General features: G+C 43.9%; 1 protein-coding gene across 4 annotated transcripts in view; it reads left to right on the top strand.

The window, feature by feature from the left end:
- The window catches only part of ASTN2 (astrotactin 2), a 980,906-nt gene that overhangs the window by 697,153 nt on the left and 267,263 nt on the right, over positions 1-16,490 (top strand). For all 4 annotated transcript variants that reach the window (XM_058672825.1, XM_058672827.1, XM_058672826.1 and 1 more), the window contains one exon: positions 1,211-1,390. In XM_058672825.1, coding sequence (XP_058528808.1) covers positions 1,211-1,390 — 180 coding nt within the window. The remainder of the gene's footprint in view (positions 1-1,210; positions 1,391-16,490) is intronic.

Genomic DNA, 16,490 nt, shown 5'->3' on the forward strand with positions numbered 1-16,490 from the left:
GTGGTGCCATATATGTGGTTAGGGTGCTAGTGTAGGGAGGGTGCATGTTGCAGACTCAGATGCAAATGAAGCTAGCTTTTTGCCTCAAGGAGTGTGTTGAAAATGCAGAGTGGATACCCCTGCCAGGATGTTGTGATTGGCTGCATGCAGGGCAGAATGATGTCCTAGAAGAGAGGAGACAGTTTTGGGTATGTGTGGCATGAAGGATGGGGTAAACTTGGTAGCAAAGAACATAAGGGAATAAAGAATAATAGAAATCCCAGGTCTTAGTCAAGACAGAATAGAAAACAGATTTAGCTGATGTGGATGGCTTGTGGAAAATAATCCTGGAGGCTGAGTGTCCAGAAAGTGTTGTTAGGCTTTACCCAGTAGCAGAGGGGAGTCCAGGATGAGCCTAATGTCCTTGGAAGGATAGGGTCTCATGTGCCTACCTGAGGAAGGACAGGAGAAGGAAGCAGTTGTTAAATTCTGTACAGGTCTCATGTTAGGTGCTGAAAACTTAGCAGAGGCCTTAAAAAAAAAACAGTACAACAGGAGGGAACACATACCACAGCTTCTGTAATGGCAGAGAGCTAGAAAGGGAAGCAATGTTCCAGAGAAATGGACAAGGGCACTGATATATGGATGTGGAATATGAGCTTAGTCATTAGCAGGCCCAGATATGAAGCGATGGGAATCCAAGTCCTAGTTTGTTTGATGTGGTAGAAAGTGAATGCACTATGGAGGAAGAGAAGCTATGGGTTTGAATTCAGCTCCTCTAGCTGGAGCAAGTCACTTGCAGCTCTAAGGTTTGAGTTGCTCATACACACAATGGGGGTTGTTATTGTCAAGATTATAGTTTTGAGGCTCAGATTAAACTCATTAAGAAGGGTAAATGTCTACTAATGTGCCAGATACCCGTTGGTTTTTCTGTGAGTAAAGGTCAGTCAGTGTTGAATTTTTGATGATGACTGTAGTCCATCAGGGTCATTGAACTTAGGCCCTTCTCTCTTGTACTGTCTCTCTTGGCCATAGTGTCTCACCAGAGAGAGCAATTCACTGTAGTGTAAGCGAATGATGTTCATGTTTGGACTCATTCAGCCTCTAGGCTGCTGCAGTGGCAACATGAAAGGTGCTGCTTCCAGGATGGAAGGAGCCTCCGTCCACTATGTGATCTGCCAGTCACCAACCTCTCAAGTCTGACCATCTCCATGTGCTCCTCCCTGTCCAGGTTTCACCAACGTCCTCAAGATCCTGACCAAGGAGAGCAGTCGGGAGGAGCTGCTGTCCTTCATCCAGCACTATGGTTCCCACTACATCGCAGAGGCCCTCTATGGTTCAGAGCTTACCTGTGTCATCCACTTTCCCAGCAAAAAGGTCCAACAGCAATTGTGGCTCCAGTATCAGAAAGGTAAGCCCAGCGTGCTGATTCCAGTTGGAGGCCAGGTGTGGTGTAGAAGGTAGAGAGACCTGAATTCTTAATCAGAATCCCAGCTACAGATAAGCTGGGTGGCCTTACAAGAGTTCCTGACCCATTCTGGTTTCAGTACTACCATGAGCAGAGTTAGGGGATTTTAGGGTGATTTCCCAAAACATTTTCTAAGGCTCTGTGTCTAGTGTTCTGGACTCAAGATCTCTCACATCCTATTGCAGATTGTAGACTCTCTCTCTGTCTGAAACTTTCTGTAATAGGGATGTGGGCAGGGAGTGATGTTTTCTTAGATGGCCTTTGCCATAGGCTTTTTTTAAAACAAAAAAGATGTATTTGTTTGAAAAGCACAGTTACAAAGGGAAAAAGGCAGAGAGAGAGAGAGAGAGAGAGAGAGAGAGAGAGAGAGAGAGAGAGAGAGAGAGGATCTTTGCTTTGCTGGTTCACTCCCTCAATGGCTATTACAGCAGGACTGGAGCAGGCCAACGTAATGAGTCAGGGGCTTCATCTTGGGCTCCCAATTGAGTTCAGGGGCCCAAGGATTTGGTCCATCTTTTGCTGCTTTTGAAGGCCATTAGCAGGAAGCTGGATCAGCAGCCAAGACTCAAACTGGTATCCATATGGGATGTTGGTACTGCATGTGGCAGTTTTACCTGCTATACCACAGTGCTTGGCGCTTCTAGAAAGAACTCAAGAAGGGCTCCTGCTCCTTAGGAGGAGGTCACCTTATGCCCCAGGGGACAGTTTCCAGTCTGTCCTGTAAGGTGTCACAGATCTCATCCCCAGTTCTCAGATATTACCAGTGGAATCCCAAACCAGATTAGAGAAACAGTCTCTGCCATTACCTTGAGAATTTCATTGCTTTCCTAGCTTGGCTTTCCTGTGACGTAGGTACTTAAATAGCTATTATTATCTGCTTTTCACATTAAAGAGCAACAGTTTGTGTAGTAGAAAATAAGGAAAATTATAAATATTGATATTACACAGATATAAATATGTGTATTTTAATAAGATATTGTATTTATATCCCTGTTTCACATATGACAAAAATGCACCTCAGATATGCCAAGTCAAATGCCCATAGACACATGTTGCTAAGTAACAAGGCCAGTGTTGGAATCCAGTGCTAATCCATAGTCTTTCTGTCGTTCAGTTGTACTCAAATGCTTATTGCTATTGACACTCCTACTCTGATCAGTAAAATGCACCTCAGATATGCCAAGTCAAATGCCCATAGACACATGTTGCTAAGTAACAAGGCCAGTGTTGGAATCCAGTGCTAATCCATAGTCTTTCTGTCGTTCAGTTGTACTCAAATGCTTATTGCTATTGACACTCCTACTCTGATCAGTTAACTGCAAAGGAAAGGCTCTCCGTTGATGGAGAGAGTGAGGAGCAATGCTGAAAACTTACCTGCCTCTTCATATAGCTCAGACACCCAAGAAGTAAATCAACTGTAAATCACAAAACCACAGATTATAGGAAACAGAAGTGACCTTGAAGTCTCCCTAAGCACAGTGTTTCAGTGCTGTGATTGGGAAAACTAAGACTGGAGAGGAGCAAGCTTGATCAAAGCCTGGCTGCACTTGGCAGGCCAAGACAGAGTGTGTGTTGGGGAGAGTGCCCCACACTTTGTTTACTGTTTCTCAGCTACTGCACATTGCCACCTGGATGAAGTCCCGGTCTACTTGCTTTTGCTTTTCCCAACATCCTTCCCTTTCATTCTTAGAGGCCATACTTCTCCAGCCACACACACATCTCTTCCTGCTTCTGGTATGCAATTGTGTGGGGGCATCGGGGTGGTTTATAGCACAGGGGACGTAATTGAGTTGTCTGGGAAAAGCTTCTTTTTATGGCTGTGACAATGACAGTCTTTAAGGAAGTGCATTAAATCAATAGAAGTCTCATTGTACTACCCTATAAATAATGTGACACATCATTAAGCAGGGCAATAAGCTTCAGGACTTTGAAGTAATGCAATTAGGTTATGTTTATAAAAACCTTCGCTCACTGGTAGCCACTGAACTCATTTGCTTGATGCCACATTTGGGATGTGAGACACTGCTGTGATGTTAAGTCCTACCCCATCTCCTCCGTGGCTGCTGTATGGCCTTGGATCTTTCTGTTCCTTAAAAATCCCCTTCTTTGATGTAGAATATGTTACAAGTAAGCCTGGAAAGAGGACAAGAACACTGCTGAGACAGTGTGTAGGCTTTGCTACAGCATTGCTGTGTGAACTCAGTTCTGCTGCTTCTCCTCTCTGTGCCTTCGGCCTTCAAAGGCACTTTCCCTTCTTCCATCACACACACACACACACACACACACACGAAGAGCATGAGAATATACTGGAAGCCAACTCCATCATTCTATGTATCCTCTTTTCTATCTCCACCTGTTATTAATTCCTAGATAACACATCAAATATTCATGCTTAGCCTTTTAATTGGGGATTAATATTATGTGGTGGGAAAATGGAAAACTGGGAATAGACCTATAGAATTGAAAATTTCTTTGGATTCAGAGATAGCTGGTGCCCTGCTTCTGCCCAGCCATTGTATGTTAGGTGTCTTTGACCTCTTCTGAACACTGGGAACCAGGACAGGGTGAATTGCCTCTTCGAGGCTCCTAATTCTAGAGGCAGAGTTTGTGGGAATAGGTGAAATAGAACAGTGTTTCAGGGTAAAGGTGTGATTTCATGGTGTGACTCTTCTTACAGATCTGCCAGGTAACCTCAGATCAAGTAGCTTCTAGATCATGGGTTTCCTCATGTGTTAAGTGAACGATAATGATTCTGTTCATGACTTTTGGAAAGAATGAAATGAGATAACACAGGTGAAATGCTTGGCATAGAGTAGGTTCCTGAAAAAAAAAACTGTACCATGAAATAAAACAAATGTTATGTGCATCAGCTAAGATTCTAGCCCTGACCCTGGCCCTTGCTGATAGGACTCAACCTTCTCTTCTGTCTGTGAGTTATACATGTTGCTAGAAGAGAGAAGAGTCATTGAAAATGTGAGAGTTGGGGCTCTAACACTGTGACATCTTTGAAATCCAAGCCCCAATGATTTCTCTTTGACTGGAAGGGCTAAGTATTCAAGCACCAGTCAGCTAAAATAGACCAAATGGAGCATGGCTAACAGCCTGAGCATTGGCCTTCTGTGGTCTCTCCATCTACTTCTTAAGGCAAAGAAGACAGTGGTACAGCATATGCCTTCTTTTAGTTTATGTTTTAAAATTTATATATTTTTATAAATAGTACAAATGTATAGAGGGGGGAATATAATAAAAGTGTATAGGGAGGGAAACCCCTAAAACCACAAAACTGTATCATATAAACTAATAGTAACAGTAAAATGATACCAAAAATTTATGTATTTTTATTTGAAAGACAAATTTTGCAGAAAGAGAAGGGAAAGGACACATAGAGAGGTCTTCCTTCCACTGGTCCACTCCCAAAATGGTTGTAATGGCTGGAGCTGAGCTTATCCAATGCCAGGAATTAGGAGTTTCTTCCAGATCTCCCACCCGGGGATAGGATCCCAAAGACTTGGGCCATGTGTCTCTACTTTCTCAGGCCATAGCAAGGAGCTGCATGGGAAATAGAGCATCTGGGACATGAATTGGCACCCATCTGGGACACCAGCGCCGCAGGCTGAGGATTAGTTTGAAATGCCACTATGCTGTTCCCTCATGACTTCATTTAAAGAAAAGAAACTCAATTCTTAGAGAAGGATGTTAGCAGGTCACAAAGATCATTAATGAAAGAGATGGTGTTTGAATCCTAACCTGAACCCAGTGCTGCATTCTCTTTAGATCCAGTGTCCTCTGGTATTAAGATCAAATAGTGCAGCCATCTCAGGATAATGAATGCTGGCCCTGAAGACTACTATGATCTGGAGCAGCACCTGGAGGTTACCGAACAGTCAAGGAAAATAGTGTGAATGCATCTGATGAAATATGTTTAATATTTTAAAACGTTTTGTTTTACGCCCCTTTCTGTAAATATGCATTCCACTTGTGCTAAAAAGCTTGCATTAATCATCCATTGATTCTTAAACATTTCCCACATGCATCTGCTCTGCGTACCCTGAGCCATGTGTTGAGTGGAGGATACCTTGGTACGTAAGTTATAAGTTATGGACTCTGTTCCTACATCATTCATTATCCACCTGCTAGCATCCTCCTAGCATTTTGTCATTTTTGTTAAAGGCTTAAAGAAAGAAAACCTTTGGTGGACAACTGAAAAGAGATAGGAGGCTGACACATGGTAAGATACTATTTCTACCCTAAGATGACCTAGATGCCAGTTCTGATCAACTGAGGTATGGCTTATCTAGACTTCTGCTTTGAGGGGAAAGTGAACTCTGATTGTTTATCAATGTCTGTTTTAGATACAGAAAGGTGTTTTTGTGGCCCATAGCCTGTGCTTTTTCTTCTCTGGAATAGGACAAATATAAAAGTTATCATTTATATTTAGATTCTTGGACTGATTTCAGAAGGGACATTAGGCAAGTCAATAATGACTGACAAGAGCCAGTCAGGCAGGTAACATTTTCTATTATTCCAGGGAGGCTTTTTTTCCCATGTTTTCTGGAGAAGACTGGAACATGGCTAGGCCAGTAAAGTGGAACCACCCACCAAACCCCAGAAAGAGATGAGCCACTGGAGACAGCTAGTGTGGAAGCTCCATGTCCCAGACATGCCCAGCAACAGAAGCTGCTCAACCTGTCAGGAGCTTTTCATTTCCGCTGCCCTCAGGTGATGCTCTGAGTTGCTATCACAGAATAACTTGTATTATTTCGTTGCTATGTTCTTAATAGCCTCGTGTTTTAAAGAGCCATCTTTCCCTAAACAGGGGCTCCTTGATTTTCACATTATCTGCCTATCTAGTTTTTGATATGTGAGCCTTACTATGGTTAGGGCTTTCCTTATAAAGTCACCCTTCATCTGACTACCTTGAGTGTAGGCTTCTACATGTGGAGATAAGTACATAAGTTTTGTAGTCCAAAGGAACCTCAGTTCAGATTCCAGCTATCCCTTCCCAGTTTTGTGATCTTGGAAAAAAAATGATTCTTTCACTAAAATCAATTTATCCATATACAAAGGTAGGGTCATTGTGAAGAATAAGGAAATAGGCCAATGGATGGATCCATCTAACCCTCATTTGGGCACCTAAGTAATAATTTCTTCATTTAATCCATTCTTCATCTGATACCATTGCTGTCATAACCACTCAAGTAACTCTGTTCCTAGGTATGTGTGTGAGGTACACATATGTGGATGAACAAGACAAGGGATGTAATGAATTGGTCTTGGGTTGCGAGGGGCATTGGTGTATTCAAGTGCAGTTGTGGAGCCAGTGGAGGGAATGAGCTATGGAGTTGAATGGGGCAAGTGTCAAAAAGGGTCTGTGATTTTTGTCATCCCTTTTCATTGTCTACCTAGGGAGACTAGTGACAGATGCGAACATTGCCAGTCTGATACACTTACTAGTTTTCTGTTGCCTCTTTTTCATGGAGATGGCAACTGTGGAAGAAGGGTGTATGTATGCGAAGAATTGTTCATTTTGGCCATAGGAGGGTTGGAGAGAGAGGGGCAGGGGTAAAAGAAGGAGGAAGGGGAGACAAAAAAAAAAAGCAAGAGAGCCAAAACCTAAAGAGAGTTTAGAAGCAAAATAATGTATGCAATGAACACACCTTTTCCAAATTTACAGCCCCAAGTCCCTGTGATTCCTGTGTGAAAGGACCTTCTCCATGGGAAGCTGGCTTGGCTCGTGGGTTTAGACTGGGAAAAGTCAAGTTATAGATATGTCTCTGCAGATAAATACTTGTCACCACTTTCAAAAGGTGTTTTATCTGTACTGTGAGTTTTCTAAAACTATCCGAGGGAATGCATTTCTTCATTTCTATTTGAATCACAGTGCATTTTTGATCGTCAGCTGGAGCATTGCTGGACTACTTTTTAAAGGAGTTTTGGCATTTGAAAGGCAGCCCAGAGGTGGAGGCTGGGGGAGGAAGAGATGTGATCAAATGTCACCACCTCTTGTGAGAACAGGTGTGGCCAAAGAGTTGATGGGACCTAGAGAACTCTCCAGAGCATTCAGTTTCCTGAGGGAACTTGCTTCAAAGACAGGAACAAGACATGAAAAGAACTGTTCTCTGATCTGAGGTCTGTGGGGTACTGGTTTACTTCCTAAGCAGATTAATAAGCTAGGGGTAGTTTTTATTTTCCATCCTGCTTGCCCTTTCTGTAGCATTTGACAGAGATGACTGTTGCCTGCTTGAGCTACTGTCTGTATTTGCTTCCATGTTGCCACGGTACCTCCCTCCTGCCTATTGCTTCTCTGTCGCCTTTGCAAGCTCATCTTCATCTGCCAAACCAGCAAAAGCATTTTTTCACAAGAGCCCCTTTTCCTACATTGCCACTGTGAGGATTCTCATATATGCACTTGTTTCCATCTCAAAACACAGTCCCCTATTTTTTACTTCCAGCTCGAAGCCTTCCTCTGACATTTGCTATCACACCAGTGCCCCTGCCTGCCCACCTCCAATCCACAGAACTTGGTACTTGTCTAGTATTCTGCTGAAAAGCAATGCTATCTGTTTAAAGCAGAGTCAAAAACCTTGAAAACTTTTTCAACACTTCACTTGCACCAGTTGTAATCCTTCCAAAGCCACGACCACAGCTTCCCTGGACCCCAGAGTTGGCCTCCAAGCTGCCCATTCTGCATCCATCTCTGCCCCTAATTCATCCAACCACAAGGTTGCCCTGAAGATGTGTGTATATCATGCAGAAGTTCTGCTGAGAAACAGAACCAACAGGGTGGCTATGTAGAGGATGGGGTATGTTGATAAAAATGCGATTATAGCGGCTATATAGTCAATAAGCCGGAGACCAGGAGGGTCACTGATGTAGATCCGTTGTGAAGCTTGAAGGCCTAAGAACCAGGGAACCGTGTGTACTTTCTGGTCTGCAGGATGACCGGCTCAGATTCAAAAGAAGTCAATTTTTCAGCTGGAGTCCGAAGACCAGAAAGCCCAAAGTTTCCCTAGCTGGTAGAGGAGGATTCCCCACACTCATTTAAGAGGGCATCGGTCTTCTTGTTCTCTTAGGAATTTGGCTAATTGGATCAATCCTAACCGTTAGGGAAGGTGATCTGCTTTGTTTGGGCTGCCATTCCAATGTTAATCTCATCTAAAATGGCCCTCAGAGGCACAACCAATATAACATTTGACCAAGTATCTGGGCACCTGCTGACCCAGCCAGGGTGGCGCATGAGTGAACTCTCACAGGATGTTTCTGAAATGGAGTTCCTGTTACGCTGTTCCTTCGATTAAAACTCCCAAGTGCCTTGTCCTTGCTCTGATGATACTTTCCAGAACGATGAGGTCTGATTAATCCCCAGTTCACCCTTCAGCTCCCTGTGTCCCAGGCTCTGCCTTCCAGCCGCACTGGCCTTTGACCTAGAACAAGCTGCATTTCTGCAGCCGTTTCTGTCCTTGTTTGTCTAGCTCACTTCGGAGCACTCAGCTCCAGTGTCGCTTTCTCAGGAAGGCTTTCTAGAAGCCTCAGGCAAGGTCAGGAGCCTTTTTACATTCTCTCATTTGCTCTAAGTAATCTTTGCAGATTCCCCCTCACTAGTTTAAGTCTGTGTCTATCACTAAACTCTAAAATCCGTGAAAGTAGGGACTAGATCTGCTTGGTATACCATGATGGCATAATGTCTACCCAGTAACTGCATGGAAATAATATTCATTTATATTTGTGGAAAGCAGTGAGTGAATAGGGCTGCATTCCTATCAATGTTCAAAGTAGTGTTCGTCTGCATTTGTGTTTTATTTGGAATGAAACTTTGCATGACTTTCCTGAAGTCTGAGAACATTGTCTGGCTCCAAAACAGATAAGGACAGCTGGATGTAGTGAAGCACATTGCAGAAGGACTGAGAGCCCTGGCTTTGAGCTCAGATAAATCTGGCATCTCTATTTCCTTCTGCATGGTTCTAGGGGCAGTTAGCTCCAAGCCTTCTACTCCTTAACCATAACATGGGTTAACATACTCCAAACTTTCCTCTGTGTGTACAGTAGTGTGCTAGCATGGAGTTGGAGAAGTATCTCTTTCCTCCCCCCTTGCACTTTGGCTTCTTTGCAGCTGTTTGTGGGATCAGTGTAGCATTAGGGTAGCCTTTCCTCCTGGAAGCAGTAGGGAGACTGGAGGAAGTTAAACATGACCTGGACTCCAGCTTGCAGCACAGCAGAGGAGACAGCCAACTTGTTTTTCCTCAGGAGCATGCAAAACGATGATACAGGATGTGGTTCATTAAACACAAATAGGCCCATGAGACTGCCATTTCCACAAGTTAAAATTACCAAAAAAAGCATTTGTTCCCTGGTTTAGATTGAATCCATCTGGAACGGTACACCCTAGTCTTTTTGCTATTGGTGCACACCAAGAATAATAATCTTGCGAGTGTGCTCCGTAAAGTGCATCTCGCAGAGCGCTAGCCTATCCATTATTTCATCCAATTTGCTCCTCACACGAGTCTCTGAGATATATGCTTATATTTGCATTTCATACTTGGAGACACTGAGGCTCAGAAGGGTGAAGCGGCTTGTCATACTATACTCCAGGGAATGTGGCAGAGCAAGGATTTGAACCCAGGAACCCAGGCTGCTTCCGTCACATGTCCATGGATGCCACATCAGGTATGCAGAATTCCTTAGAAGCTCACATCAACTGCAAGAGAAACTCTCCTGTTTCTCTCATGTTTACCTAAAAGAACTGAGGACCTAAGGCTTAGAGGGTAGATCCTCAGTTTAGTGACTGGCAATCACATTCCGGTACCCTCTCCTGAACCCCTCATTTTTAAGCCTTAGTGTAGTGATAACTGCATGGGTAAAGCCAGATGCTAAAATATCAGAACAGGAAGAGGCCTTTAGTGATCAGCTAGCCAGGCCTGTGTTTCTCCCCATGAACTACTACAAGGAGCAAATGCATTGAGAGAGATACTGGGGTAAGATACCAGGCTTAGTGGAAAAGAATATACTGAATGTTTAGCAATGCCTTTCACAAATATGAAGTAAGCAAGAGTGACCCAAGTGTAATTTTTTTTACTCCTATCTAGGTTAGCTGTTCTCATTATATAGGAGGAAGGTCGATATTAACTTTATGTAGAAAATTTGAACCAGTGATTGTGAAGGAAGAATTTTTTGAAGTTGAAATAGCTATATTTTATTTAAAATTTTCAACATTTGTTCAGAGTTCATTAGTAAAGCGCACAACATCTTAAATAGAGAAAAGCTATGGATACACCAGGATGAAAGTGAAGCTTTGCAGGTTTATGGCATGTAAAGTTGATCATTATCTTCTCTTATACAATACCCATAACACCAATCACTCACAAGCCAAACAACACTTCATTGGTTTTGTTATAATTTTCCCAGCTACTGAAAGGAAGCATTTATTAACCCACCAGCTGAAGCATTTTGGGTCTTTTTCTTTCTGAAAACTTGGAACAAATTCAATTCCTGGTCACCAATGCCCTTTACATAGTCATTGATAACAGTTACTGGTTGGCAGACTGCTGAATTTCTTATTGGGTGTGATGGGTATGAGCATACATTTCTGGACACACACACACACACACACACATTGCATCGTTACATGAAGTGCAGTGCACTGTCCCTCTTATCCTTAAGGGAAGCAATGAGAGATTGACACTGTTGTAAACTAGTTATTTTGTTTCTCCTGAAGCTGAAGACAAACCACATTCACCCTACAGTCCCAGTCCCAGCATAAAGGGCCAGAGGAGGTGGAATTATTACAATGGATCCTTTTCTTTCAGCAGTCTTGCACTAAGAATGTAGAATTTACCTAGATGAGAATTTGGAACTTTTATTATCTGTGTTCAGCTCCAAAACTGTCTGGAGAGAGTAGACTTATTCTAAAAAAAAAAAAAAATCAAATTAAAAAAAAAGAATAGAGTTATTCTTTTTTTAAAAGATTTTTAAAATTTTTATTTGAAAGGCAAAGTTACATGGAGAAGGAGAAGCAGGAAGAGATAGAGAAAGAGAGAAATCTTCCATCTGCTGATTCACCCGCTGAGTGACCACAATGACCAGGCTGGCCAGGCTACAAGGGGCTCAAGTATTTGGGACATCTTTCACTGCTTTTCCAGATGCAGTAGCAGGGAGTGGGATTGAACTGGAGCAGTTGGGTCTTGACCCGGCATCCACGTGGGATGTTGGCAGTGCAGGTGGTGATTTAATTTATTGGCCCCTGCATTGAAGCATTCTGCCCCCTGCCCCCCGCCCCCCGCCCCCGGGTTATTAACAGCAGAAGTAACCCACCACCTGAGAGCAACTCACCCACAATCCCCTTAGATGCTATACTGCAAGGATGCCTCCCTTCCCTCACTGCCTCTAATTTCTTAATTTTTTCCCTCACTCCTGTAATTGCATAGCAGTGCTTCAAGCCTTTCTTATACCATGATGAGGTACAAAGGATGCCAAGATGTCTGTAAGACACAGTCTGTGCTCTCAAGGAGCTCATCGTTAAGTGGAAGAAACTAACAGATGAACAGACCTTGGTAGGCCTTCCTTATTTTTTAAAAAATTGATATATAATAATTGTATATCCTTATGGATTACAGTGTGGATCAAGTCAAGAGAATTACCAAACATTTGTCATTTCTTTGTATTGGGAACATTCAAAACTCTCCTTCTGTTTTGAAATATGCACTAAGCTACTGTTAACTGTAGTAATTCTTTACTACAGAGCACCAGAACCTTTTCCTCCTGGTTACCTGCACTTTTGCAGCTGTTACCAACGTTCCTATCCCCACTGCCTTCCTTTTATTTATTGTTTACGTCTATGAGATCAACTCTCTTAGTTTTCACGCATGAATTATGAAATGACACATAGAATGACATCGGTGCCAGGCTTATTTTACTTAGCATAATGTCCTCTGAGCGTGCTCATGTTGCTGAATATGATAGGATTTCATTCTTCTTTAATGGATTTTTGATACATGGTGTAACAAAGGCAAACATAAAGAACATATTAGAGGGCTGAAAGTATCAAGGACAAGGGTGAGAGATGAGTCCCTAACTCAACAGAGGGTGGGCTGAGAAATGTCCCTGAGGGTGAGGATAAGTGGGAATTTGCCAACTGATGATGTAAATAGGAAGAAAAATCCAGGCAAGAGGACACAGTTGCAAACTGGATTGTGGGAAGACATGGCGCCTCTGGGGAATGCTGAGTCCTGCAGCACCAGTTAGGTCTACTGGCTTTATGTTCTCCTGAGGAATGCCATCGGCTTCTTTGTAAGAGTACCGAATGTCAATGTGCTTTAGTCTTCCAGTAGTTGGAGACAGGTCCATTGTCTGTGTTCCATGCTGAGAACTGTCATAAATAAGAAAGGCTGAATATCAAATGCCTCAAATTAGATGAAAGCATTGCGTTGGTTTGGGAGTTACTAACGATTGGTGGGGAAAACATCTAACTCTTACATGATTGTTACAAAGACTATAGAGATGTTGGGATTCATTGGCTCATAGCAGGAATTCAACAAAAATAAATCACTGGCACTCTCTCTTTCCCAAAGATGCAAGCCTCGGTCATGTGACCATGTGAGTCGTTTGTCCCGTTTGCCAGATGCATGATGGAAGTCAAGACTTTTTGTTTTTGTTTTTGTGGTTTACTTATCTTTATAATAGATGTAATAGCACTTGTGTTGCGGTATTGTAATGAGAATTAGATGAAACACTATTTACAAAGCAACTGTCACTGCACCTGGTATATGCTAAAGCTCAGGAATCACCAACTATGATTATTATTATTATTATTATTATTATTCACTGGTATTATGCCGAAGAATTAAGCCAATAACGGTGATCATTGCTATTCATTTTCCCAAACAAGGAGTATGATAGTGAAATCTTTTCCAGTCCTGGCTATGGCAGCCTCTATATATGCCCTCTTTTATGCCATACTTGTGAAGTCCTGTCTTTTTCCTTCTGGGTAATCTATAAACATTTGAATTTGAATTGTGTCTGCACCTAGAGGTGAGACTGGAAGGCATAAAGATACATGAAACACAGTCGTAGGGCACCAAGGGGCATGTTTGTTATTGTTCGAGAAGAACGTGTGTGTCCGCATGTGCACTGAGGCCAACTCAGAGTGACAGCGAACAGGGCCACAGTGACAGAGACTACGTGTGTTGAGTCCTGCCTTGGCGCAGTTCAGCATGTGAGCACCTAGCCTACCAATCCTCTCAGGTTCAGACTATTGTTTCCATATTTCTTTCTTTTAAAAAAAACATTTAATTTTGTTTTTAATATTGTTTACATAGTTGAGAGGGATGATTGCCTATGTGGACCTCTGTGTGAGGGAGATAGATGTTTCACCTTTTTTTCCTTTCCTTTTCCTCCTGTGTCCACAGTGATAGTAGGCTGTCTTCTGTCAAACTACATCAGTACCCAGGGATGGAGACGGTCATTTGATGTCATTTTAGATGTCACTTTAGAGATCCCAATGCGGGGAAGAATATTCCAAGGGTGATGCTTCAGTGGTCTTAATAATTTTTTTAGATGTCATTGGCTTCATTGCAGGAGAGTTGAGAAAATCTTTCTTTGGTCGGTTGTGATTTTCCCTGAGGCCAGGGTTTGAGTCCAGTGGTCTGGTTGAGAAGTTCCTCGAGAAACACTTAAGGATTCCTCAGACTTGAGTCTTGCGTGTGCCAGCTAGTGCAGGGTCAGGTTCAGTCCATCACCCGCAGCAGCCAATGCATATACCAGTGGATGTAGCTGCCTTGGCAGTTCCATCCCCAGCTCCATCCCTGAGACACACCAAAGGGTTCTGTGGCCTAATAAAGCTCAGCCTGCCACAGGCCTGGCCCTCATATACATCGCATGTTGACAAGTGCTATGGCAGGACGAACCCCAATAACCTCCACCTGGCCCATCCCCAGTCCCGGTTTTGGCATGTGCTGGCAGGTGCTGCAAACTAGCCCAACCTGGACTTACCCCCCAGACCCAATTCTCATGTGGGCATATATCTGAGGCTGCCATAGCCAGGACTGGAAAAGATTTCATCATTATACTCTCTGTGGGTACTGTAGCTTAGCCTGGCCCATCCTGCAGCCACTATGGCTCTCCTATGTGCCAGTGGGTGCTACAGCCTAGCCAGACTGGCTCACTAATGGAGCAAAAAAGAATCCCTGAAGTTCCTTTGTCAAGCTTGCTCCCAGCTCCAAATCTGGTACATGCCAACAGGAGCTGCAGCCTAACTGACTGGCTTTAACTTATAAGTCAGTGGGTAAAGTAGACTGGCACAGCCCAACCCATTCCTACCCCTCACACTCACCAACAAGAGTTGTAGCCTAGCAGGGGAGTCCCCAAAATTCCGCTACAATACCTATTCCCAGCCTGGATCTTGTGCATGCTTGCCAATACTTACAGATGCTGAAGCCTGTAAACCTAGCCCTCCCCCAACCCTGGCTCTCATGTTCACAGAGGAAGCTGTAGCCTAACATGGTAGCCCCCAAAGTTTACTCACCATGCTCTCTCCCAGCACATGCCAGTAGGTACTGCATCCACCCTAGGATGGTTTCCCCCATGTCTCAGCACTCAACAGTGGGTACTGCAGCCTAGCACAGCCAGGCCCACCCACAGTTCCAGCTCTCATATGAACCACCAAGTGCTGTGGCCTATCCTGGCTTGGCTCACATTCTGTTCTCTCTCTCTGTCTCTCACTTTCTCTCTGTCATGCCAGCATTTCCTGCAGATTGGCCCAACCCAGCCCTCCCCTACATCCGACCCACATATATACTGATTGGTGCTGTAACCTGGCCTGTTCTACTTCTAGCCTAGACTCTCATGCTTACCAGTAGGAGCTGCAACCTAGCAGCAGAAAAGTCGCCAAAGTTCCTTTACCAGGCCCACTCCCAAACCCCTGGTCTTACACATGCTAGCAGGTTGCTGCCTCGCAGCCTGGTATGGTCTGCTCCAAGTCCCAGCCTTTGCATGTGCCCGTAGATGCTGCAACCTGGTTCAACCCTGCCTGCTCTGTGGCTCAGCTCCTGTGAATGTCAATGAGCAACATGGTCTCACCTGGCTCAGCCAATCACCAACCCCAGCTCTTGTGCAAACGAGCAAGTGCTGCAATCAAATAGGGGTGAGCTTAGCAATCCTCTGCAGAGTTCTTTCATGCTCCGTGAGTGCTGCGGCTCAGCCTGACATGTCCCACCGCTGCCCCAACACTCACCAGTAGTTACTGTGGCCCAGCTCTGCCATGTCTGCCCCTTCTTTAACCCCCAGCATTCATATGCACAGTGGGCAGCCAACTACACCACCTGGCCCAGCCCAGGTCTGTTGCATTGATGGGTGCCTTGGCCTGATCAGGATATGCCCTCTGGATTCTGCTTTCTAAACCACCGCTGAATTGGCTCCCTTGATTACCTGCAAGTGTGTGGTCTGGTCCCTGGAATCCCCAAGAAGCCATTCCACGTTTGTCAAACATGCCCATATGTCCCCAGATCCCCTTCCACAGGCCTTCCTCAGCCTCTCTGTATTGTATGGCTGGTGGGTTCTGGGTTGGAAACAGTGGGGTCTGACCCAGCACCCCCACAGCTCCCTTGCCGACTAGGCATGCTGCCTGGCCAGGCCTAGCTTCTTGTTTCAAATGAGAAAATTCATCTGCTTGAAGTCATATACATAGATGATAATAGGCAGAAGCAAGTTTGCATTCCAGCATTGATTGACTTCACAGTCCACCTGCCTGACTGCCTCTTTACACAGGCAGATGCTATTTACTGAAAGTTCACTCTGTAGCCAGTGGTTGCTGGACACTTTACCATACAAGATTCATTTAATTCTTAGAGCCACCCCATTAAGCTCAATATCTTTGTGCCTAGAAAACTGCAATACAGGGATGGAGTGTAAGAAATACAATCAAAAGGTATAGAATTAGTCAAAAGTAGTCTCTTTAGCCTTCTTTTTCTGCTCTTTTCCCTTGTTCTAATCCTCTCACAATTTACATTTTGCGATTACTTGGCCACAGTGACTTTCTAGAAAGACAGTTTGC

This window comes from Ochotona princeps, chromosome 14, assembly GCF_030435755.1.
Source record: "Ochotona princeps isolate mOchPri1 chromosome 14, mOchPri1.hap1, whole genome shotgun sequence".
Lineage (NCBI taxonomy): Eukaryota > Metazoa > Chordata > Mammalia > Lagomorpha > Ochotonidae > Ochotona > Ochotona princeps.